Source organism: Vulpes lagopus, chromosome 2 (assembly GCF_018345385.1).
Source record: "Vulpes lagopus strain Blue_001 chromosome 2, ASM1834538v1, whole genome shotgun sequence".
Lineage (NCBI taxonomy): Eukaryota > Metazoa > Chordata > Mammalia > Carnivora > Canidae > Vulpes > Vulpes lagopus.
In genome coordinates, this window is record NC_054825.1 from 168,723,676 (window position 1) to 168,746,052 (window position 22,377).

Sequence of the window (22,377 nt, forward strand, 5' to 3'; positions counted from 1 at the left end):
GTTGACTTAAGGATATTCACTTATCGGACGCCTAGTCCGGCCCAGGACTAGGTTTTAATAGGTGACAGTTGCCATTAGAGAAAAGGACTCTTTTGAGGTCCCTGCTGCAGCCCAAGCTGACAGTGCTGAGCCAGTGCCAAGCAGGACCCAAGTCCCCTGCTTTCCAAAGGGAGATAATCTCAGGAGTGGGAACCACTCAGAGGAGAGGACTTGTTTCAAGGCACAGTGCGAGTCTCGACCTTGAGTCACCTAAGTGTGTGTGTGTGGGGGGGTGGGCCGTGGCCACCACGCCTAAGGCCCCACCTCAGGGGAGATGCTCAGACTTGCAGCCTGGACTCCAGTTGTCTTAATAGGGACCTACCCTCGCCAGAGTGCAGGTTAGAGAGGGGGCATTGGGAGGCCCCTTGATCTTTGAGGGAAGAGATTGGAAAGAGTCGTTGAGGGGGCGTTTGAGACAGGAAAAGGTGTCTGACTGTAGTAAGGGACCGTGTTGGATGCCATCAGGAAGTGAGCAGTCGGGATGGAGGGGCCTATTGCAATCAGGAAGGAGGTATTGGTCTCTAACATGAGATGGGGAAGCTTCCTGGCCTCGATGGGGGTGGGGGGGTAGGAACTTAGTGATGGGGGCTTCGGAGAGAGATTCCAGTTGGGGTCATGAGATGGGCACAGCTGTGACGTAGGTTCCTGGTTGCCATTAGGAGTAAGGGGCAGTCTGATGGAGGAGCATTCAAGTCCGGATCATAAGGGGCCTGGAGGCTATGAGAAGCCCGGAAGGTGGCGATTGGGGTTCCTTGCATACAGGCAGCTGGAAGGAGCGGTTATGTGGGCGTCTAGGTCGTGCTTAGGATGGGGCCGTAGTCCCTGAGTTGGGTAGTTCCAATAGGGCTTGACGTGGGGCAACAGGGACCCAACCTTAAGTCACGGGTGGACATAAGCAACCCTGCAACCAAGTACCAGTTCCAACTCAGACGCGGAATCGCTCTCGTCTTGCGCAGGCGCAGCACTGGCGGGCCCCGACGCTACGGTTGGGGGCGGGCCCGGAGGGGGGGTGGGGCTTGGAAGCTTCACTCTGCGCATGCGCCCAAGGGGCGTGGCGGTCGCACCTGCGCGAGTTGGGGGAAGGAGGAGGGGCGAGGTGACGCAGGCGTAATAATAGAGAAGGTGCCAGAAAGATCCAAAACAAGTGGCTGCGGCCGTCGCCCAGGAGTCGTCAGACGCCGGAATCTGGTGAGGATCCAGAGAGGCCTGAGGGCGACTGGTGGCGGGTAGACGGAGCCACCTGGGTGTTGGGGAGAGAGCGGTACCGCCCTAACAGAGCGAGGGGGTCGGGTTCGGGCAGCACCACCTGTGTGGGGTGAAGGGCTGCTTTGGTCGGCTCCATTGTGGGGGGCAGAGGGTCACTTTCGGACGGTACCATTTGGGTGGAGCCGCGGCGCTGATCGGACAATACCACAGGACGGAGCCAAGGGGCACGTCCGGACAGGGCTGCCCAGAGTCAAAGGGCGGTTGGCAGGGTGCCCCGGGATGGGCCCCCACACTTGTTCGGACCGGATCACTGGGTCGGATCCGGAGGCTGGTTCGGGACATACCACCTGGGGAGGGGTGTGCGGGCCGGGCGGGCCCTACTGGTGGGAGGACGAGCGGGGTCTAGCGTCTCGACCTGTTACTAGGGGACCTCGGGCGATACCATTTTTTTCTGAGGGGAGGCGGACGGCCGGGAAGGCTGGGGTGCGAAGGTGGCCCTGCTCGGCAGCACGGGGCTGGGGAGACGCGCTGGCGGGAGTAGGGCCCGGGTCCTCGCGTCGCTGACCACTGTCCCCTCCGCGCTGTGTGGGTTCTAGGCCCTGGTGCCACCCCCCCCCCCCCCCGATATGGCGCTGTCCGGGTTGACCCCGGCCCCGAGCTGGGAGGAGGATGAATGCCTGGACTACTACGGGATGCTGTCGCTTCACCGTATGTTCGAGGTGGTGGGCGGGCAGCTGACCGAGTGCGAGCTGGAGCTTCTGGCCTTCCTGCTCGACGAGGCCCCCGGCGCGGCCGGCGGTCTGGCCCGCGCCCGAAGCGGCCTGGAGCTGCTGCTGGAGCTGGAGCGCCGCGGACAGTGCGACGAGAGCAACCTTCGCCTGCTGGGGCAACTCCTGCGCGTCCTGGCGCGCCACGACCTGCTGCCGCACCTGGCGCGCAAGAGGCGCCGGCCAGGTATGGTTGAATCGGAGGGCGACAGACTTCCGGTAGGCCTGGGGCCTTGCCCTGGCTGGGCCTCCATGGTGGCCTGATAGGGACAGCACCATATCAGCCTGCTTCCCCACTCGCTCCTCCCCTTCTTTGAGAGTATCAATGAGGAACAGGACAGGGAGGAGACATGGCTTTGGGAGACACGAGCTTGTGGAATTTGGCCACATCTGTGACATTTGTGGCCACTTTATGGAGGGCTTATTTCATGCTGGGCACAGCGGTAAGCCCTTCATGTGAACTGTCGCCTTATATCCTCCCAGTAATCCTGCGGGGGTGGGGAGCCCTGTTAGTGTCTCCACCTTACAGGGAAAAGAACCGGGTTAAGAGAAGTTAAGCAGCTTGTACCCGTATAAGAACTGAATCCTATGTGCTGAGTACAGGAGGTACAGGGTGTTGGGACTGACAAAGTGTTTATTCCATGAAGCTTATGGTTAGTGGAGGGAAGCAGCCATCAAGGCAGATGGTTTTTTTTTAGATAGGGTTATGGAAAGACTAAAGCAGAGTTATGGGAATGCAGAGAATAGAGAGTGCCTTCTAGTGAAGGGAGCTCCCCTCAGATTGGATAACCAGTCCAAACCTTTCTGAGAAAGTGATGGAATGGAGGCTCTCTACTCCTGGTGTGCATAGAGAAAATGCCAGGCAGAGTGAAAGACAGGCTTTCAAGCCCTGAGTCAGTAATGGGTTTGGTATCATCAGAGACCAGTGTGGCAGGAGCAAAGGGGACTGACAAACGAAGAGCAGAGGGGGAGGTAAGAAACCACTTTATACAGGGGCTTGAGATGACACAGGTAGAAAGTGTGGGAGTCAGGATTTAAACCTGGGTGGCTTGGCTCTGAGTTGATGCTCTTAATCCTGTGAGGGAAGTACTCCTGGAGGAGCAGTTCTGAGAAGGTGAGGAACCCAAGGGTTTAAGGGATAGAAGTCCTGTGTGTGCATAGGCCCTGAACTGTTGAGCCCTTGGCTGGGTTATCAGGTGCAGTGGCTAGTTGCGGAGGGGGATTGCAAACTTCCCCTGCCCATAGAAAGTCCACGGGAACTGGATAACCAGGAGAAGGGCATCACTAGAGGAGAACCAACAGTGCATTTAGAAAAATATATGTGGAGGTCAGGCTACGGAAGAGGGAATTTGGGGAGCCTGCTTACTTCTTGGGGCTTCAGGGAGCATTGGGGGCAATTGGTGGTGGGGGGCCACATTGCAGGGATCCTGGCCATGACTCGACTTACAGAGTCCAGCCCTGACAATTGGAAGCTGCTATAAACATGGGTTGGACAGTCCCAGAAGGTCACGGGTCTCATCTCTCATTGTAGGCATGTAGCAACCACTGGGCAGGAAGCATTTGAGAGGGAGCGGCTGTCTGGGCTCTGACTTCTGGGGAACTCAGGCACCTAGTGGGGCAAGAGTCCATCTCCAGGTGGGAATTGGAACCTGGGTCGGGGAGGGGTTGGAGGCTGTGAATATTTCTTTCCATTTTTCTCTCTCTGAAGTGTCTCCAGAACGCTACAACTATGGCACCTCCTCTGGCTCTTCTTCTAAAAGGACTGAAGGTAGCCGTCGTCGCCGTCGCCAGTCCAGTGGTACCTCAGAGGTTCAGCAGGGTCAGTGGGAGACAGGTGAGCCTTGAGAGCTGGGTGTGATGGCAGCGTCCCTTTCTTCCTCCTGAATCCTGGTGAACCCACTCCATCCCGACCCATCAAGGAAGGGGCCCGAGGGGTCATTCCGTCTCCACATTCCTTTGTGCGTGGTGTTTATTCTACAAAAGCGTGTGTCCAGAAGCAACGTATGGAATTGTTTGTTGTGGTTTTATGGTGCATCTGAATGACATCACATGGTGGGTGTTCATATGGCTGACTTTGCTGGACGTGTTTCTGAGATTTATTTATGTCAAGTACCTTTAATGGGTTTCTTTGAGTTTCCCTGCCAGTTCATGTGGGCAGTCTCCTCTTCCTCCATTCCTAAATTATTCAAACACAATTTGAAGCATACAGAGAAGTTGAAAGATGAGTGCAGTGAGTGTACTCATATCTTCCGCCTCAATTCAGTAATTTTAGCATTTTGACATTTTGGCTTTGTGTGTGTATATGTAACAGTGGGGTTCTTGGGTGAACTCTTTTGAAAGTAAGTTGTAGCCATCAGGATATTTTACTCCTAAATCAGGAGGCATTTCCTGAGGACGAAGATTCTCCTAGACTATCTCCAGACCATTATCAGAAGTAAATAAATAATCCTCTTTCATCCTCATTTTCACATCTCCCCAAGATTGTCTCCACTCTTAAGATCCACTGATAGTTGAGGTTCTTTGTGTTCATTTATTATATTCCTTAATCTCTTAACTCTAGAATGTAAACTCCTTTCCCATCCCATATTTGTTTCTTTTTTTCCTTTGATGTTGAGTTACTGACCCTGTCAGGCCAGTTGTTTTGCAGAATGTCCTGATTGTTTTTGGAAGTGTCTGATAATTTCCTCATGGTGTCACTGAGCTGTCCCTTTGGTGCCCTGCATCTGCTGTGAAGTGGGAACCCCCCCCCCCAACACACACACACATATACCAAGAGACAGGTATGGCAATAGCCACCTGGCGCTGTGTATAGTTTATAACTTGAAACTTAAAAAAAAAAAAAAAACCTTAAAAATCATGTAAACATGTGGCCAGAAGAGGTTAGAGTAATTTCCAGGGTTGAGAGTTTAGTAAAGTAAGGTGCAATAAAAAGTGGGTCAGGAGGCTTGATTAGATTCAGGTTACATGTTTTGGCAGGAATGCTCCTTGGTTGATGCCATGTGTTTCACATTGGAACACCTCAGGCTGCTTAATATCTGGTTTTCTTGTGAGTAGGCAAGTCTGATCACTCGGGTAAGGTGGTGTCTGCCATATTTGTCCTTGGTAAACGGACATTTTCCCCTTTAATGGCTAGACAATCTGTGGGGTGACACTTTGGCACATTCTGTTCCCCAACGCCATCCCCAGTGGCTTTAGCATGTGTTGGTGATCTCCACCCGAACCAGTGATTACACTGGTGTTCCCAAAACGGTGATTTATTCTTTTCTTATTTTTCAGTGTCTGTTAGCTGGCGTTCTTTCAGGACTTTCCTTTATTTCTCTCTCTTTTCTTGGGGGGAGAGGGAGCAGCACTATGTTTTCTTGTATTGTTATTTATTTACTGTGTTAGAATCTATTAGTCATTCTTCCTGAGGTTCAAATTGACTAGCTCCTACTGTCTTTTTGATGTGGCTCCATCATTCTTTGGGCTTCCTGCTCTGTGGCACAGTGAGATGTCCTGGACTCAACTTGTACTTTTCCTTCCCCAGTCCTGGAATCTGCTATTTCCAGAAGGCTGTTTCTTTTAGAGGCACTGGCATTTAGAGACCCAGACCTGGGTGCTGAGTCTGTGTGCTGTTTCCAGACTCTTTTTAGTGAACAGAACTAGAAATTGCTTTTAAGAAATTTGTATTCGTTATTTTGGGGCACCGAGGTGGCTCAGTAATGTAGCCAACTTTTGATTCTGGCTCAGGTCATGATCTCAGTGTTGTGGGATCAAGCCCCATGTTGGGGTCTGTGCTGGGCATGGAGCCTGCTTGGGGTTCTCTCTTTCCCTCTCTCTCCTGCTCTCATACACGTGTGTTCGCTTTCTCTTTCTGTCTCCAAAAATAAATTATCTTAGTGTTTTCTTTCTTTTTTTTTTTTTAAAGCTTTATTTATTTATTCAGAGAGAGAGAGAGAGGCAGAGACATAGGCAGAGGGAGAAGCAGGCTCCACGCAGGAAGCCCGACGTGGGACTCCATCCCAGGTCTCCAGGATCATACCCCGGGCTGTAGGCGGCACTAAACCGCTGTGCCACTGGGGCTGCCCTATTTTAGTGTTTTCAAAGTTAATACTACAAAGACTTTTTTTGGTACTCTAAAAATTTTAGGTATTAATAACTTTGTGATAATAGGTTTGTTTACTTTGTTTTACGACGGGCATAGCTTCAAAAGTACATCCGTACCAGCACCGCTGCTGACTGTATCTCCTGAATGAAGCATACCATTTATTCCTGGTTCTTCCTGCCCTAGGAGTATATCCCACTGAGAGTTTATAGTCATAATGTTCTTCCAAGTTACTTGAAATAATTCTTCTGTTCGAATTACCAATTATATATACAACTAGGTTCATTTGTTTCTGTTTAATTTTATGGTTGGGGGTTTTTGGGGTCTCTTTAATATTTTGAGTATGTAAAATAAGTTTCATGACTCAAAGGTCAGAACTAACATGGGTGAGAAAGATGTTCTCCGAAGGATCATTTCCACTGTTGCCCCCCACCCCTAGTGAATAGGTAACTAATTCCATTCATTTCCAATTTATCTTTACAGTGTTTTGTCTTGCAAAAATAACAAATGTGTATATATGCTTATTTTCTCTCTCTCTTTTTTCACACAGATGTAGCAAATTGTAGACACTTGTTTGACTCTTTGCTTTTATTTCACTAACCAATCTGCCCTAGGAGTTACCCTATGTACTTCTTGCCGGATATTTACATTGTGTTCACATTTAGACAATTAGGAAGATGCCCCAGTGGTTTGTTGTCATGCTTGCTTCCTGGCCTTGTGGTGCAGGGGCTTCTTCAGGGTCACACGTGGGAGTGGGGTTTCCCAATAGTAGGGTGTGCTCTTCCAGATGATGCTAGGTTGGATATACTCCCTGTTCATTTTATGGTCCAGGCCAACTGAGGCCCAGGAAGTGGAGGGGCTCATCCAGGATCTCCTGGCATGGAGACAAGCCTTGATCTCTTCAGCAGGCACCTGCCTATCTGCTCTACCTGTTATCCTGGCCCTCAGTGTGCCCCATCTTTCTCTCCTCAGGCTCCCCACCGACCAAGCGGCAGCGGCGGAGTCGGGGCCGGCCCAGTGGTGGTGCCAGACGGCGGCGGAGAGGGACCCCGACCACCCCCCAGCAGCAGCAGCAAGAGCCAGCCAGACCTGCCTCAGAAGGCAAAGTGACCTGTGGTAGGTGTCTGTGGGCCTTGGTGAATGCATGTATAGTGCCAGTGGCTGGGTGCTGAGCCAGAGGATGGCAGAGACAGACACTGGTCCGGAGAGTGGCACACCTAGTGGGTAGGCAGTGGCTTCTGTTCATCATCAGCCCCTTGCTTTCTACGTCCTGTCTGTCCTGTCTGTAGTTGAAGGATCACATGCACTACCTCCTTCAGGAAGCTTTTACTGACGACCCCTTGCTCTCAGTTTCATTTGTTTTTTTCAGAAAAAAATTTCCGGGTTCACTTACCCTACAGTCATTTCCTCTGTAGGGGTGGAATAACATATGGGTAGAAAATGATCCTGGGGCAGGCTGCCAGATTCATCTTTTAGCCTTGGCCTTTAAATAGTCCGTTTGACCTTGGGCAGGTGGCCGAATCGTTTTGTGTAAAACGAGGCTGATACGGTGCTTTCCGAGTAGGGTTGTTGAGAGAGAAAATGATTTAACCTGGTAATATGTCCACAACGGTGCCTGGCTTGAGGCCCGCGCTATGCGCTATGTTCCAGTTTGTGGGTTGTCTTGTTATGTGCAGTGTGCTTGGGACAGGAATAGCAGTGAGGTCCCTGCCCTTGGGGAGGCGACCTTCTAGTAGGGTGACAGATCAGTGAAACTAAAGCTCACTTTAGATAGTGCCATGAACAGAGGGTGGGGAGTGGGTGGAGGAGCTTGGCAGGAGCCAAGCCACTGGGCCTGGCAGACCTGGGAGTAGATGGGAGTTGGGATTTTATTCCATACAGCAGGTGTTACTTAGGGTTTTCAGTAGGGGAGCTAGGTGATCTGATACCTGCTTTTGATGGAACTCTGACTCCATCTGGAAAATTAGTTAATAAACGAATTTTGATTTATTTATTTTTTATTTTTTATTTTTTTTTAAAGATTTTATTTATTCATGAGACACACACAGAGAGAGAGAGAGAGAGAGAGAAGCAGAGACATAGGCAGAGGGAGAAGCAGGCTCCATGCAGGGAGCCTGATGTGGTACTCGATTCCGGGTCTCCAGGATCACGCCCTGGGCTGAAGGCAGTGCTAAACCACCGAGCCACCTGGGCTGCCCACGAGTTTTGATTTATAAAGTGTTTAAAAGCGTGTCAGGCATATAAAGAGTATGTGCCGTGCCAGGTAGGTAGTACATAAACGAAAAGGGAGCAGAGAATGGAGTGAAGAGGCTGGGCAGCGCATGCAGGAGACGAGGGAGGTATGGCCCAGGGATGTTCTCTTGGGGAGAAGGGCTGCCTGGGCCTGTGGGTGTGTTAGGTCAGGTGGGTGGTGGGCTCTGCTCTAGAGATTCATGCTCAGACCTTGCCTTCGAGAAATTCCAGCTGGTTCTAAGGGGTGTAGACGTGCTCTCTTTCACTCAGCCCACACCTCTTTGGTTCCCTCTCTTGAGTGTCACATCCACTCCACGGATGAGGCTGCAGATAACCTGTGCTGAGTGCTGCCAGGAGGAATAGACCAATAGAGCCAGCCAGTGTCCTCCAACAACCCTCAGCTAGAGGGAGTGGCTGCCCGGAGGGCCAGCAGCAATTAGAGCCACTGGGCTGGCTGGCTGTAGCAGAGGGAGTCACTGCCTCCCTAGGGAGCCTGCTGAGCTGGGGCTGGGGAGGGGTCTTGTTGCCTGCAGAGGCCTCAGGTCTCTTCCCGGAAGGCAGGGCTGTGGCAGGGAGGTTGTTACCCAGGGTGTGGCTGGGTCTTGCTGGGAGGACTGTAAGCAGGTCTAACTGCTGACTCACTAGGCAGGGTGGGGCTGGAGGGAGGCCCTTCCCAGTAAGGGCACTGGTGGTTCCTTCCCTCTGAAAGCTGGGATGGCTCACCTTTAACGAGGCCCAGTACCAGAGGTGGAAGGAGGCTCCCAGGGGTGGAAGGAGGCTCGTTCAGACCTGCGTGATCTGCCATTCTTGCCCCTCGTGTGTGACCGCTGTGGGGATTGCCCCTAGTCAGGTGCCCTCCCCAGAGGGGTAGAACCAGACCAAACTCTGGGTTTCCGAAGGGGAAGAAGGGTGTCTGGAGTACCCCGGGTTTGGACACAGATCCTCTGAGTTTCCACATCCCCTTCAAAGCCATCCGTTGGGCACTGTGCTGGGCATACTACTCGCCTGGCCCTGAATTTTCAAGACAGCCCTGAGGTAGGGGTGATAGCACTCCTTGTGCAGAGTGGCAGGGTTGGTTCATTCTCTTATTCCATGTGTATTCTTAGAGAACTTATTACTCACTAGGCACAGCAGGGATGGGAGGCGCTTGTGCATATGGAGCGTGTGTTTTGATGGGAGGAGAAAACCAAGACACAGAAACTTCAGATGGCAGCGGAGATGAGAAGGCAGGGCAAGGGGGTAGAGAGAAATGGAAAATTCAGCTTTAGATGTGTGGGTGGTAGGGTGGTCTCAGAAGCCCTCTTGGAAGAGACAGAGTGTGTGGATGGCCGGGAAGAGTGTTCTAGATCTGGGGACAGCAGGTGTCAAGATCTGAGTAAGGGTGAGCCAGTGGTGGTGAAGGGATGGTGAGGAAGCTGGCCAGACTGGAGCCCAGGGAGTAAAGGTGAGATTGCTGGGAGGTGTGGGGCTCATCCTGCAGGGCCAGCAGCATGGGTCAGTGCTTTCTTTGCTTTAAATGATGGAAAGCAGCCAAAGGATTTGAGTGGCAGAATGGACTTTTTTCCCGTTTTCTGTGGTGAAGGGACAGAGGCAGGCACACCAGCATGATGACCCCTTTCCCCCGCCTTCACTATGCTTCCACCATTATCAGCTCGTGGGTGATCCTGCTGCACCATCCATGGTTTTGGAATCACTTTCAGGTGTCTTTTTATTTCATTTGTGGATTTTTCACTGTGTACCACTAAAGGATCAGAATTTTTGAAAAATCACCATGCGAAAGTTAAGTTCCTTAACTGTTTAAATGTCTATAATCAGTGCTCCAACGTCCGGTTGTCTCAGAAGTGCTGGTTCTTTTTAAATTTAATTTATTTGAGAGCAGGAACAGGGGGAGGGGCAGAGGGAGAAGCAGACTCCCCACTGAGCAGGGGGCCCGATGTGGGACTCCATCCCAGGACCCTGGGATCATGACCTGAGCCAAAGGCAAATGATCCGTGTGAGCCAACCAGGAGCTGTCTGCTGGCTCTCTAAGTCTCTCCTGATCTCTGATATTTCCTTCATCATGTCAGTTCTCTCTCCCTCCCCATCCCTCTAGCTTTGTATTTGTTGAAAGTAGTTGTCCTGTAGTGATTCCTAAAGACTGGATTTTGTTTTGTTTTAAGTTTTTTTTTTTTAAAGATTTTATTTATTTATTCATAGAGATCAGAGAGAGAGAGAGAGAGAGAGAGAGAGGCAGAGGCACAGGCAGAGGGAGAAGCAGGCTCCATGCAGGGAGCCTGATGTGGGACTCGATCCAGGGTCTCCAGGATCACGCCCTGGGCTTCAGGCGGCACTGAACCGCTGCGCCACCGGGGCTGCCCAAGACTGGATTTTGTTAGTTGCATCCCACAGTTGAGGTGATTGATACGGTCCTCTATAGTCTGTTTCCTGAAAATCGGTAGTTGGTCTAGAGAGACTTGATCAGATTCTGATGTGATGTTTTATTTTATTTTCAAGCTCACTCCCCAGGTGGTGGTGTGACCTTCCATTGGGAAGCAGGTAGTGGCTGCTTATCTTTCTCTGACATTGGTGGCAGTGTCTCCTCATTGCCTCCATCTGTTAGTTTAGCAGAACCTCCTATCTGATGTGATGATGCTGGCCATATCCTGGGGAAGAGACTAAAGCAAGGGATGGGTGCCTCTGTTGTCCAGAGGGGCCCTTGGAATGGCCGTGGAGGGGCAGGGGTCTTTCCATCAGAGCATCCTGGCTGCCATTCTCCCCCTTGGCCTGTCCCTTCTCTGGTCCCCCACTGGGAATCTCTGCCTGTTTCCCTCCACATCTCCTTCTGCCCTAGTAGAGAGGGGGTTGAGGTGTGGGGCAGGAGGACCAGAGTGTGCTGGGGCCCACCAGAGTGTGGGAGCAAGAGCAGCTCTCCTCGCTAAGGAGAGTATAGCCACGGCCTCTGCCCTGGGGCCAGTGAGCCTTTCCATCTAGCTGCCCAAGTGGAGAGGGACCATTGGCCCATGCTTGGTGTTCTGGCCAGAGGACACAGTTCAGCCAGCCCCTGGCCCATGCTCTTCCCCACTCTGCTCCTTCCTGACACACCTGGGCCTGGATCATTCACTTCTCTCCGTGTCTGCTGCATCTTTCCTGGGCTGAACGCCTTTGTCCTTCCCCGACTGCCACCCTGGCTCTGTCCCAGACTGCCAGGCCGCTTCTGGGGTACAGCCGGAGTCCTTTGGGGTGAGGTTGTATCCTTCCTGTGGCCCTCAGAGGGCTCATTATGTGCAAGCACTGGCCTCTGCTCCTCACTTGCATCCAGCCGTGTGATCCCCCAGCCAGCCCCAGGAGAGCAGGTGCCGGGGTGAGGTTTTATGGAGGGTGGCCACTGCGGTGTGGAGGGCTGTGGTCCCCTCCCAGAGGCTGTGACACCTTGCCCTGCATGATTCCACCTGCACCTCTGCTCATTCCCCTGGCGCCCTTCTCCATGTGCTCCAGCCACACCGGCCCGCAGCCTGTGAAAGCCTCAAGTTCACGTTCAGCTTCTGGACTTTCCTGCGAGCCAGTTTGTCTTCTGGGAAGGCTGCTTTTCCTTCTCTTTCTCTCTCGACCTGCTTTTCGTCGCATTTTACTTGCAGTGTCATTTCCTAGAGAGGTTCTCTCTGATTGTTACAATCTAAATTACACCTCGTTCTCCCTAATTTTCTCTCGTGGGCCTTGGGATGTCTTTTAATTACAGGTTTCTGTGTATTGTTGTGTGAGAGGCAGCAAACAGAACAGAGGTAATTAAGAGCTCAGGCTCTGGAGCCAGGCACCCCAGTTGGAACTCCAGCTCTGCCATTTCCTGGCTGTGTGGCCTCAGGCAGGTGACTCATCCTGGGTGCCTCAGTTTCCCATTTGCCGAAAGGAGGTAACAGCACTGTCCTATAAGGTTGCAAGGATAATCAGAGGGTCAATACATGCCGTGTGTGTGCTAGTCTGCGGTAAATGCTATATGGAGATCATCTATTGTTCTTCGGTCATTTCGAGGACTAAAGGAGAGATGGCACCTGTTGCTGCCTCTGATTCCTGGCTAGGGGGAGTAGAGGGAGGCTCAGGTAATGCAGGTCTTCTTTTCCCTCCTGGAGTCTCCTTGTGCTCTTTCTCTGTGCGTCATGCTGTTGTGTTCCAGACCCGAGGTTGGGCTGTGGCGTGGTGAAGGATTTCCTCATTTGTCAATGGAGATAGGAAAGTACGGTGGGGATTTGGGGCTGAAGATCTGGAGAACCGTTGGGTAGGGCCTGGCCCATGAGAGGTGCTCCCTAACTGGGGTTTCGTATCTCCTAGGCACACTGGTGGCAGACATGCATGCCATGCTAGCGTTCCTGGCACTTTGTAAATACATCTGTCAAATGAAAGAATGGTTGGGACATACACTAGTCCATCCTGGTCCTGTTGTCCTTCCACTTCCCATGTTGGGGGTAGGCTGTGGGTGAACAGTTTCTGCCACAGGTTGAATACCCATCTGTGCTGAGGAAAAAGGCCATCTAGGAGGGTTTCACGGGCTCAGGACATGTGGTCTCGCAAGCTGAGCCTTGGTGGGTGAATGGGGCTGTTGTGGGCAGAGGAGGTAGACAGGTCATTGTGTGAGTGAGTAAGTCTTGTGCTGGGGGTGCTGCCCTTGCACCTGGAGTCTCAGAGCATGGGAGAATGCAGTGGGGACTGAGGGAGGAGTTAACTAAGGGGCCCAAGCAAGAGAGAGCCAGGCCTGAGCAGGAGCCATGGGGTAGAGTGGTGGGTGTCGAAATCACAGTTCCTGTTTCTGGGTGCCTTCTATGTCCTAGGCCCTGGGGCAAGTGCTTTGTGAGTTGCCTTATTGAATCCTCACGATTGCACCATGCAGCAGGGACCTCTTGTTTGTCTGTTTATGTTTTTCAGATGGGGAAACTGAGGCTCAGAGAGGTGAGGTCACATGCCCAAGGCCCCACAGCTAGAGAGTGGCAGAGCCGGGACTCGCCTCAAGGTCTGTCGGACTCCGCCACCTGGCTCTGTGCCTCTGCCACTGAGCTGCTTCGTGTGGCCTTGGACAGGTGCTGCCCCTCCCAATCCCCTGCTCCCTGGCCCACACCAATTGAGGGCATGGTCAGACGCCCCTGGGAGTCTAGGATGTGGGCTTGGAGGTCTTGTGTGGTTCTTTTTTTTTTTTTTTTTTTTTCTTGTGTGGTTCTTAAGATGGAAGGAGCTGGGCCTGAGTGTTGTGGGAAGTCCGAGGGGCAAGGCCAGGTAGGTTGCCCTGGGCTTCAGGCAGAGAGGATGAGGTTCTCCTTGAGGTAGAAAGAGGAAGGGTTTAGGTGGGAGGAGGAAGTGGGTGCTACTGAGAAGTCATCTGGGGCAGCAGGGACCTGCTTTCTACCTTGTGCTCTGCTGCTGACACTGTGTATGGAAGGCTAAGGGAGATGGGAACATGGCACTTCCCTTCCAGAGCTTCAGTTTCCTCATCTGTCAAATGGGTTGCATGTGGCCCGTGCCCCTACAGGGCTGGTCCTTCTGAATACTAGGGGTAAAGCATGGCACATCGGAGCTGTTGGCGGTTGCCATTCTTGGAGCACTCGTCGGGCACTGCCTGCAGTGCTAGCCACTTCTTTTCCATCCATCGCTCTGTCTTTAATCCTTTCAGCAGCCTTCCAGAGTCGGAATTCCCTGGTTCAGGCAAGAACCTAGGCTCAGAGAGGTGGTGGCTTATGCCAGGTCACACAGCTGGTGCCTTAAGGCTCCTGGGTTAGAATCGTTTCCATTGACCAGAAGCTGCCCTGTGGGGCACAGGAGGTTCAGTGACCTCTGTGGGGCACTACCACTCCCTGGCCTTGTGACCTTGGAAAAATCACTTCCCTTCTCTTTGCCTCCACTTGCTCACCTGTAAATTGAGGTGATAATAGGGCCTGCCTTACGGGGTGTTCATGGATTAAATGAGTTCATATGTGGGTAGTGCCTGTTGTCATTTGCAGCTCATAGCTGATCCTCACAGCTGGTGTTGTTTGGAGAGGAGGTTCTGTTAGTAGCCTGTGTCACAAGTGGGAGTTCAGTAATCCCACAGGGAGGTGTGATACGCCTGAGGACACATTTACAGGGACAGTCTAGGAAGAAGTCTTGGAGCCTGTGCCCTTGCAGAGCTGTCCTCTCATTTGGGCAGATGTGGGTAGGGTTGTAAGCAACAGAAACTCAGCTCAGACTGGCCTTAGCAGAAGGGCATTGATTGTAGCTGCAAATTTGGGTATTCGGGGGGATGCATAAGAAACCCCCGTTTCTTCCTCTCTGTTGTTGACCCTGGGTAGGCTTCATACTCTCCCTTCCTGGTGGCCAGTTGGCCCCCAGGAGCTGCGGGCGTACAGCCCACCATCTCAGCAGCCTCTGAGGGTAAAGAGCACCTGCTGCCAGCAGATCCAGCCAGGTCCAGCCTTGAGACTCCTGGGTGGTGCTCACTTGGTGGGTGGGTGCTGAGGATGTGGCTGGCCCCACAGGAGTCTCTCTGGGGGCAGGAGGACATGAGGCCGGTTGCCTCAAAGCAAATCCGTTGGTCCATGCATTGGTTCTTTCACAAATATGTATTGAACACCCACTGTGTGCCACAGGGCTACACAAGTGAATAAAACAGACAGTCCCCTGGGGGCACCTGGGTGGCTCAGTGGTTGAACTTCTTGTCTTTGGCTCAGGTCCTGATCCTGGAGTCCTGGGATCAAGTCCCACATTGGGCTCCTTGCAGGAAGCCTACTTCTCCCTCTGCCTGTGTCTCTGCCTCTCTGTGTCTCTCATGAATGAATGATAAAATCTTTAAAAACAAAAACAAAACCAGACAGCCCCTAACTTCAGGGGGCTCACAGGAGGCTCACCCAGAGGAGACAGGTGATAAGCATGACAGTATAAGGGAGAGCACAGAGGAGGTTAGAAGGTGGTAAGTGCCTTGGGAAGAAATGGAGCAGGGTGTGAGGGACTGGGAATGTGGGGGGCCAGGGTGCTGGTGGTGAAGTTTTCAATGGGGAGGTTGGGGAGGCTTCATTGGGAAGGTGGCATTTGAAGGAAGTGAGGGAACAAGTGCTACAGGGACACACAGAGCATCCTTAGTCAAAGGAGAGGGCAGGGATGGATAGAACCTGCTTGGTGAGTGGAGGTACAGCAGAGTGCTAAGGCTAGAGTGGGGCACGTGAGGGGAGAGGAGGTTGTGGGGTCAGGAAGGAGGTAACAGAGGCCAGGCCACAGGAGGGAAGCCATGGGAGGGTGTCACCCATCCTTGGGTGTGGGTGCCAGAAGGGGGAAGGATGTGGGTAGGTGCAGTGCAACCCATGGGGCGGTGGGAGGAGCCTGTGGGGGGAGGGAAGGTGAGAGGAAGGGTTTCTGTCCTCTGTCCCATTGTATCCCCCAGTCCCATTGCACAGTGTGTGAAGTGTTGGCCCCCCCTGACTGGTCCCTCCTTCTCCGCAGACATCCGGCTCAGGGTGCGAGCAGAGTACTGTGAGCACGGGCCTGCCTTGGAGCAGGGCGTGGCATCCCGGCGGCCCCAGGCGCTGGCACGGCAGCTGGACGTGTTTGGGCAGGCCACCGCAGTGCTGCGCTCACGAGACCTGGGCTCCGTGGTTTGCGACATCAAGTTCTCAGAGCTCTCCTATCTGGACGCCTTCTGGGGCGACTACCTGAGTGGTGCCCTGCTGCAGGCCCTCCGGGGCGTGTTCCTGACTGAGGCCCTTCGTGAGGCCGTGGGCCGGGAGGCTGTCCGCCTGCTGGTCAGTGTGGACGAGGCAGACTACGAGGCCGGCCGGCGCCGCCTGCTGCTGATGGAGGAGGAGGGGGGACGGCGCCCGACTGAGGCCTCCTGATTCTGGAACGGGGAGGACTAAACCCACCTCCTAGCCTCTGGGCCATTTCCTCCCCCAGAGGACATCCATCTCTGCCCCTAGAGGACTGTCACTCCAGCAGCTCTGAGGACTGGGACAGAAGGCCTGGCTCCTTGACAGACTCTCCCACAGGATGTGGGCTCTGAGGCCTAAACCACTTCCACCTGAGTTTCCTTCCCAACCTCCTCCCCACCCTACCCTCTGGTGTGTACCCCCAGCTTCAGGAGGCCAGGGACTCAGGCATGCAGATCAGAAAGGGAGGGAGGCATAGCTACACATTCACCAAAGGCCCCCTGCACACAATGTCCCTGCCCCTGGGCTGTGCGCGAACATGCACACTGCCCCCTCTGGAATCTCACCTGGGCTCCTGCCCTGGCCACCACACATGTCTTTGGCCCAAGGGCTTCTCTCTCAGGATCTCTGATTTTACTGCCCCCAATCCTGGACCTCAGCTACGCTGGGCACTGGGGCTTGGGTGTACATGGGGCCTGCTCACCTTGCCCACACATCTCTACAGCCAGCCAGGGCTCTGCCCAGCTTCCATACACAGACCTGGCTCTCCACATTTTCCTGCTGCCCATGGTTGGATGCAGACTTGCACAAGGACCTGCACCTGGAGTGTCACACATGCATCGCAGCAGTATCAGACCAAGTGTGTTGTCACCCATGGGGCCAGGATCAGCAACTTCCTTCTCAGAAAGGGAAGGCAAAGGCTTGGGGCTGATGGGAAAGGCCTTTTACAAATGGCACCAATAAAACTGCCCTGGATTGGGGCTTAGGGTGGGCATCAAGGCTCCCTAGGACTCTTTCTTTGTGGGTTGGGGGAAGGAGCTGATGAGATCCTGGGGTTCCTGGCCCGGTATCAGGCTGGAGGAGGGGTTAGGGTGCTGGAGCATCATCCGCCGCTGGCACCACAGGCCTGCTGCCCTCCTCTGGGCCTCAGTTTCCTCATCTATCAAAGGGAAAACTGCCTTGGAGTCCTAACCCGTCCCAACCGCATTTGCTCTTGTTTTATTCCTGAGAGTACTACTATTTTATTTTATTCCCAGAGGTGAGCCAGCTCTCTAGCCCAAAGCTTTGGAAACCAAACTGGTCATGAGCCACAGTTCTCTGCCTGGAATCCCTTTTCAGCTGGCTCTTTGTGCCTTCTGGACGGTCACCTCTTAAATCTGAACCTGCATTCTTCCTCCCGAGGCGCAGTACGGCTTTCTGCTCCCTTGCGGCTACAGGAGGTTGTGGCCTCCTGGCTTTCCCGATCCCTCATTTAAGGGCCTAGGAACTCAGGTTTCTTACACAATAACCAAGGTTTTCCTTCCTGTGGGGAAGAGAACCAGGTTAGGGGGTGGCAGGGACTGTTGGCCTTTCCTGGGGAAGTGGGCGCTCCTGCCCACACTTGGGAACCTGGACGCCTGGCCTGTGTTGGTGTAGAGGGAGAGTGGCGAGTCTGGGGGCTGAGTTCTGTCCTGGAGTCAGGACCTGGTCTGTTTGCTCTGTGACTTCAGACTAGCCCTTCACCCTCGCCGGGAGGGAGCTGAAGTCTCCTGGGCACCTACTCAAGATCTGTTTATTTAATGCTTAGCCTGTGTGAAGTAGGGATTCTATCCCCATTTTTGACAGGAAATGGGCTTCAGAGAAGGGAGGTGACTTGCCTGGGGGATGGAGAAGCGCTGAGCTCCAGAGCTCTCTGCCCTAGTGGACGCAGGTTGGGGAGGCAGGTGGGAGGTTTCCACGCCTCTTCCTCCCAACAGCTGGGGGACTCTCCTGGGTCTGGGCGGGAGTAGGTTTTCTCTTGAAGGTTTGGGGCTTTCCGTACTTGGGTGTCGGAGCGGCTGCCGGTACTGCCGCCGCTGGGCTGAGCTGCAGAGTTGGCCTCTTCATAGTCTTTGAGGCCTGTCTCTCCGCCCCTTTTGAGTGATGGCTCCGCCTCCTCGCCGGGAGAGATTCGGGCCCGGTCCGCGCGTCAGTTCCGTGACACGGGCCCCGCCCGCGCCCGCGCCCGCGCCCCGCCCAGGCCCCACCCCGTCCTCTAGGCTCCTCCCACCCGCCCTCCTCAGCCGGGGCCCGCCCCTTTCGCTGGCACGCGCGTGCCGGGCGTAGGGACGCCTAACCGCGAGGCCGCCGGGGCCCGCGCAGGCGCAGTGCATGCAGGAGTCGGCGGTGGCGGGAACCTTGAGACGTCTCGCCTGCAGAGCCTCCGTGGGCGCGCGCGCTGTGGAGCTCGCCTGGACCTGCCAGAGCCCGCGCCCGGCACCGGCGGTGACCGATGCGCCCCTGAGGCCCAGAAGTGGGTCAGACCCAGGCCATGAGGACAAGCCGGGGAGATCAAAGAGCTTCAGGAGTTGGGACAGATTCTGTGGGGCAGGGCATGGGCAGGCTGCGGCCAGGCGACGAGGGGCCTGTGGGAGCTCAGAGGAAGGCAGGTTTCACAGAGGAGAGGAGCCCGCATCTGGCTCTTGCAGGATGAGTAGGAGTTCAACCGAGTGACCGAGAGGAAGCCTCCCAGCAGAGAGAGCAGCCCCCCTGAAGGCCTTAGGGAGAGTCAGAGGTAAGTGGTGGCGGTGCAGAGCCCGCCCCCCGTCGGTTACCCAGCGGCCATCAGCTCCCACGGGCTGGCCACGATCACAGCCACAGTAATGCTAGAAAGTGGTAGAGTGAGGCAGGCCCCGTGGCCGCGCACCTGTCCCCAGGCCTCCGCCGGAGCCCTTGGTGGCGCTCTGGCCCTGGCACTGGCCCTGCAGCTCCTGTTCCAGCGGGCCAGCCACGCAGGGCCACCGCGGGTCGCAGCCCGGGAGGGTCGGTGACCTGAATCATTAGCAGAGGCTGTGGGAGCCCAGAGGACGCTGAGTGGAGCGCCCCAGAAAGGCCTCAAGGATCGGACCCCTGTTCATTCTGTTTAGAATCAACGCCACCACCATACCTTTCAACTGTGAAATACAACATTCCGAAAAGTACGGACAAAGGATATACAGTGCTAGTGCGGTGTTAGTGTGTTTGTGAAACACCTGTGCCTCCCACATTAAGAAATACATTGCCAGCATCCCAGACATCCCCCACCCCCTGCCACCTGGCTGTCATATACTCCCTCCTGACCACACCTGCCCCTTCCTTCCCCTAGCTAGGAACACTATCCCGCCTTTTACAGTAATAATTCTTTGCTTTTGTTTCGTTTTGGCTTGTTTTATGTCCCTCGATGTAGTTAAGTTTATCTCTTGCACTTGATATAAATGGAATCGTACAATATGTCTTCTGTTGCATCTGCTTTCTTTTGCTCAGTGTCGCGTTTGTGAGGTTCCTCTATATGTCTGTTTGCAGTTGACTCATTTTTATGACCATCCTACAAAGTACTTCATGCATCGCACCGTTGATGGACATAGAAGTAATTTCCACTTTGGGGCTATAATGAGTAATGCTGCTGCAAACGTTGTCGTGCATGGTTTTTGGTGAGCAAATGCTCACATTTCTATTGGGATATACCTGGAAGGGGAACTGCTGGATGTGGGTATGTTCAGGTTTCATAGATACCATCAATATTGGTTTCCAATGGCCGATGTAATAAATAAGCACAAATCTGATGGCTTAACACAACAGAAATGTATTCTCTGTAGTTCTGGAGGCCAGAAGTGTAACATTATTTTCACTGGGCCAGAATCAAGGTGTCAGCAGAACCACATTCCCTCCAGAGGCTCTGGGGAAGAATTTGTTTTTTGCCTCCTCCAACTTCTGGTGGCTGCCAGCATCCCTTGGCTTGTGGCCACATTCCTCCCATCTCTGCCTCTGTGATCACATTGCTTCCTCTTCTGTCTATGTCACATCTCTGTTGACCTCCCTCTTAATAAGGACACATGTTATGACATTTAGGGACCACTCAAATAATCAGGATAATCTCATCTCAAAATCCTCACTTTAACCACATCTGCAGTCTTTTTGCCATCCATGACAACATTCACGGATTCTGGGGATTGAGCCGAAGATATGTTTTGGGGGCCATTTTGCAGCCTGCCACATTGCCAAAGTACTTTTCTAAAGTGTTTGTACCAGATTACTCTCCCACCAGCACTGAATGAGAGTTGTCTTTGCATCCTGTCTTTATACATCCTCATCAACAACACTTGGTATTGTCAGACACTTTAGTTTTGCCAGTCTGATGATTGTGTGGTATCGTTTATTTTCCTTCACCCTGATGACTAATTTCTGCTTGCTCTTGAATGAGGAGTAAGAAGTCTTTGAGTGGATAGAATGGGCAAGGGTAATCTAGATAGATGGAACAGTATGTATGAGATCTCAGGAACATTTGTCTTGTCTTTCTTTTTCTTTTCTTTCTTTCTTCTTCTTCTCCTTCTCCTTCTCTTTCTCCTTCTTCTTCTTCTTTTAAAGAGCGAGCAATGGGTGGGGGTAAAGGGAGAGGGGAGTATGCAGAACCTGATTCTGGGCTCCATCTCACAACCCTGAGATCATGACCTGAGCCGAATGTTGAGTTGGATGCTCAACTGACGCCCCTCAGGGAACATTTGTTTAAATTGAATAAGAAGTGTTTTTAAGGCACTAGGTTATTAAAAGAGAATGCAGAGAGATAAATGGGACAAAGTCAAACTTAAATAAGATGGTCCAATATGAGGCTCTGGCTGGGCAGGGAAGGGAGAGAAGCCAAGAGGGGTCTGGCCAACTGGCCCCAAACAAAGGGATCAGGGGAGCGGAGCTCTCTGTGAGTTAGTCTATAGGTGTGATGGCAGTGGGGACCTGGGGGCCTGGGGGCCTGGAAGGTGCTGGGATCAGAGTGCAAGATACTGGATTTTGAGCACAGAAAACAGTAATGGGTTGTGGTTAAAACCGGGGCTTTTTATTTTTTTTATTTTAAGATTTTACTTATTCATGACAGACAGCAAGAGAGAGGCAGAGACATAGGTAGAGGGAGAAGCAGGTTTCTGCAGGGAGCCTGATGCGGGTCTTGATCCCAGGACCCCGGGATCACAACCTGAGCCAAAGGCAGATACTCAACGACTGAGTCACCTAGGTGCCCCTAAAACCAGGGCTTTTTAATTTGCGACCTAGAGTCCTGCATTTGCGTCCTGGCCCTGCCACTTTGCTAAATGTCATCCAGAACTGTGCTCTTTCCTGAACCCCTCTCCTGTAATTCAACAATCGTTTAACAATGTATACTTCTGTTCTAGCTACTACAGGATGGGTCAGATCCAATCCCTCTCTTGACAGCTCTGGCTTATTGGGGGACATGATCACTGTGGGCGTCTCAAGAGGACACACAAGTCACTGTGGGAGCTCAGATGAGGCATATACTGAGTCTAATCTGGCTTCACGGAACTCGGGCTTCCTTGAGGCTTATGTCTAAAGGTTCTACCACTGTGCCACTTCCTCATTGACATCTGTTGACTCTGGTTGCTTGCCTTCATTCCTGAAGACTCTGGCACCTCCTCACAGACTGCATGTATACCCCATGCTAGATCCCCCTGGAATATTTAACCTCCCTGTGATAACTCATCCTTCCAATTATCTTACCTCTTGGCCTCTTTCCACCTCATCTCTGCTGACCTTCCTCCCAAACCAGCCATTCATTCCCGTGACCACACCTTGGACTAAGTCATTACTCAGAAGTGCAGTACACATAGTAAACATTTGCTGAGCATTCATACTACATGGCAGGCATAGTGCCAAATGGTTTACATGTGTTTACCCCTCACAAAAACCTGCAAGTCTGGTATTAGGAGCCTCATTTTAAAGGTGAGGATGCATAGTAAGGAAGGTGAAGTCACTTCCCTGGCTGACGCATAGTGAAGTGGCAGGGCAAGGATGCTAACACAGGATTCTCTGGATCCCAAATTAAAAAGCCCAGGTTTTAGGGGGGCCTGGCTGGCTCAGTAGGTAGAACATATGACTCTTGATCTCAGGGTTGTAAGTTCAGGCCCCACGCTGGGTGTGGAAACTACTTAAAAAAAAATTAAAACAAAAAAAGCCTTGATTTTAACCACAACCCATTACTGTTTTCCAAGCCTGAAATCCAGTATCTTGCACTCTGATCCCAGCACCTGCCTTCCAGGCTCCCAGGCCCCCACTGCCATCACACCTGTAGATTAACTCACAGAGAGCTCCACTCCCGTGATCCCTCTGTTTGGGGCCAGTTGGCCGGACCCCTTCTGGCTTCTCTCCCTTCCCTGCCCAGCCAGAGCCTCATATGAGACTATCTGATCTTTCTCAC

General features: G+C 52.9%; 1 protein-coding gene across 1 annotated transcript; it reads left to right on the top strand.

Annotated features, from left to right (window-relative positions):
- The first annotated feature begins 1,097 nt into the window (after window positions 1-1,097).
- DEDD2 (death effector domain containing 2) lies at window positions 1,098-16,956 on the top strand. The gene is made up of 5 exons (XM_041745383.1): window positions 1,098-1,227; window positions 1,842-2,199; window positions 3,721-3,846; window positions 7,069-7,212; window positions 15,760-16,956. Exons 2-5 carry the CDS (start codon window positions 1,872-1,874, stop codon window positions 16,149-16,151), a joined length of 990 nt encoding a protein of 329 aa, XP_041601317.1. The 5' UTR covers window positions 1,098-1,227; window positions 1,842-1,871; the 3' UTR covers window positions 16,152-16,956.
- The last annotated feature ends 5,421 nt before the right edge of the window (window positions 16,957-22,377 follow it).

What these genes read in the sequence shown, in the direction of transcription:
- DEDD2 (XM_041745383.1), top strand. Translation starts at nt 1,872, where the DNA reads ATGGCGCTGTCCGGGTTGACCCCGGCCCCGAGCTGGGAGGAGGATGAA. An exon ending in GCGCAAGAGGCGCCGGCCAG is followed by an intron (nt 2,200 to 3,720) that starts GTATGGTTGAAT and finishes CTCTCTCTGAAG; the next exon opens with TGTCTCCAGAACGCTACAAC. An exon ending in GCAGGGTCAGTGGGAGACAG is followed by an intron (nt 3,847 to 7,068) that starts GTGAGCCTTGAG and finishes TTCTCTCCTCAG; the next exon opens with GCTCCCCACCGACCAAGCGG.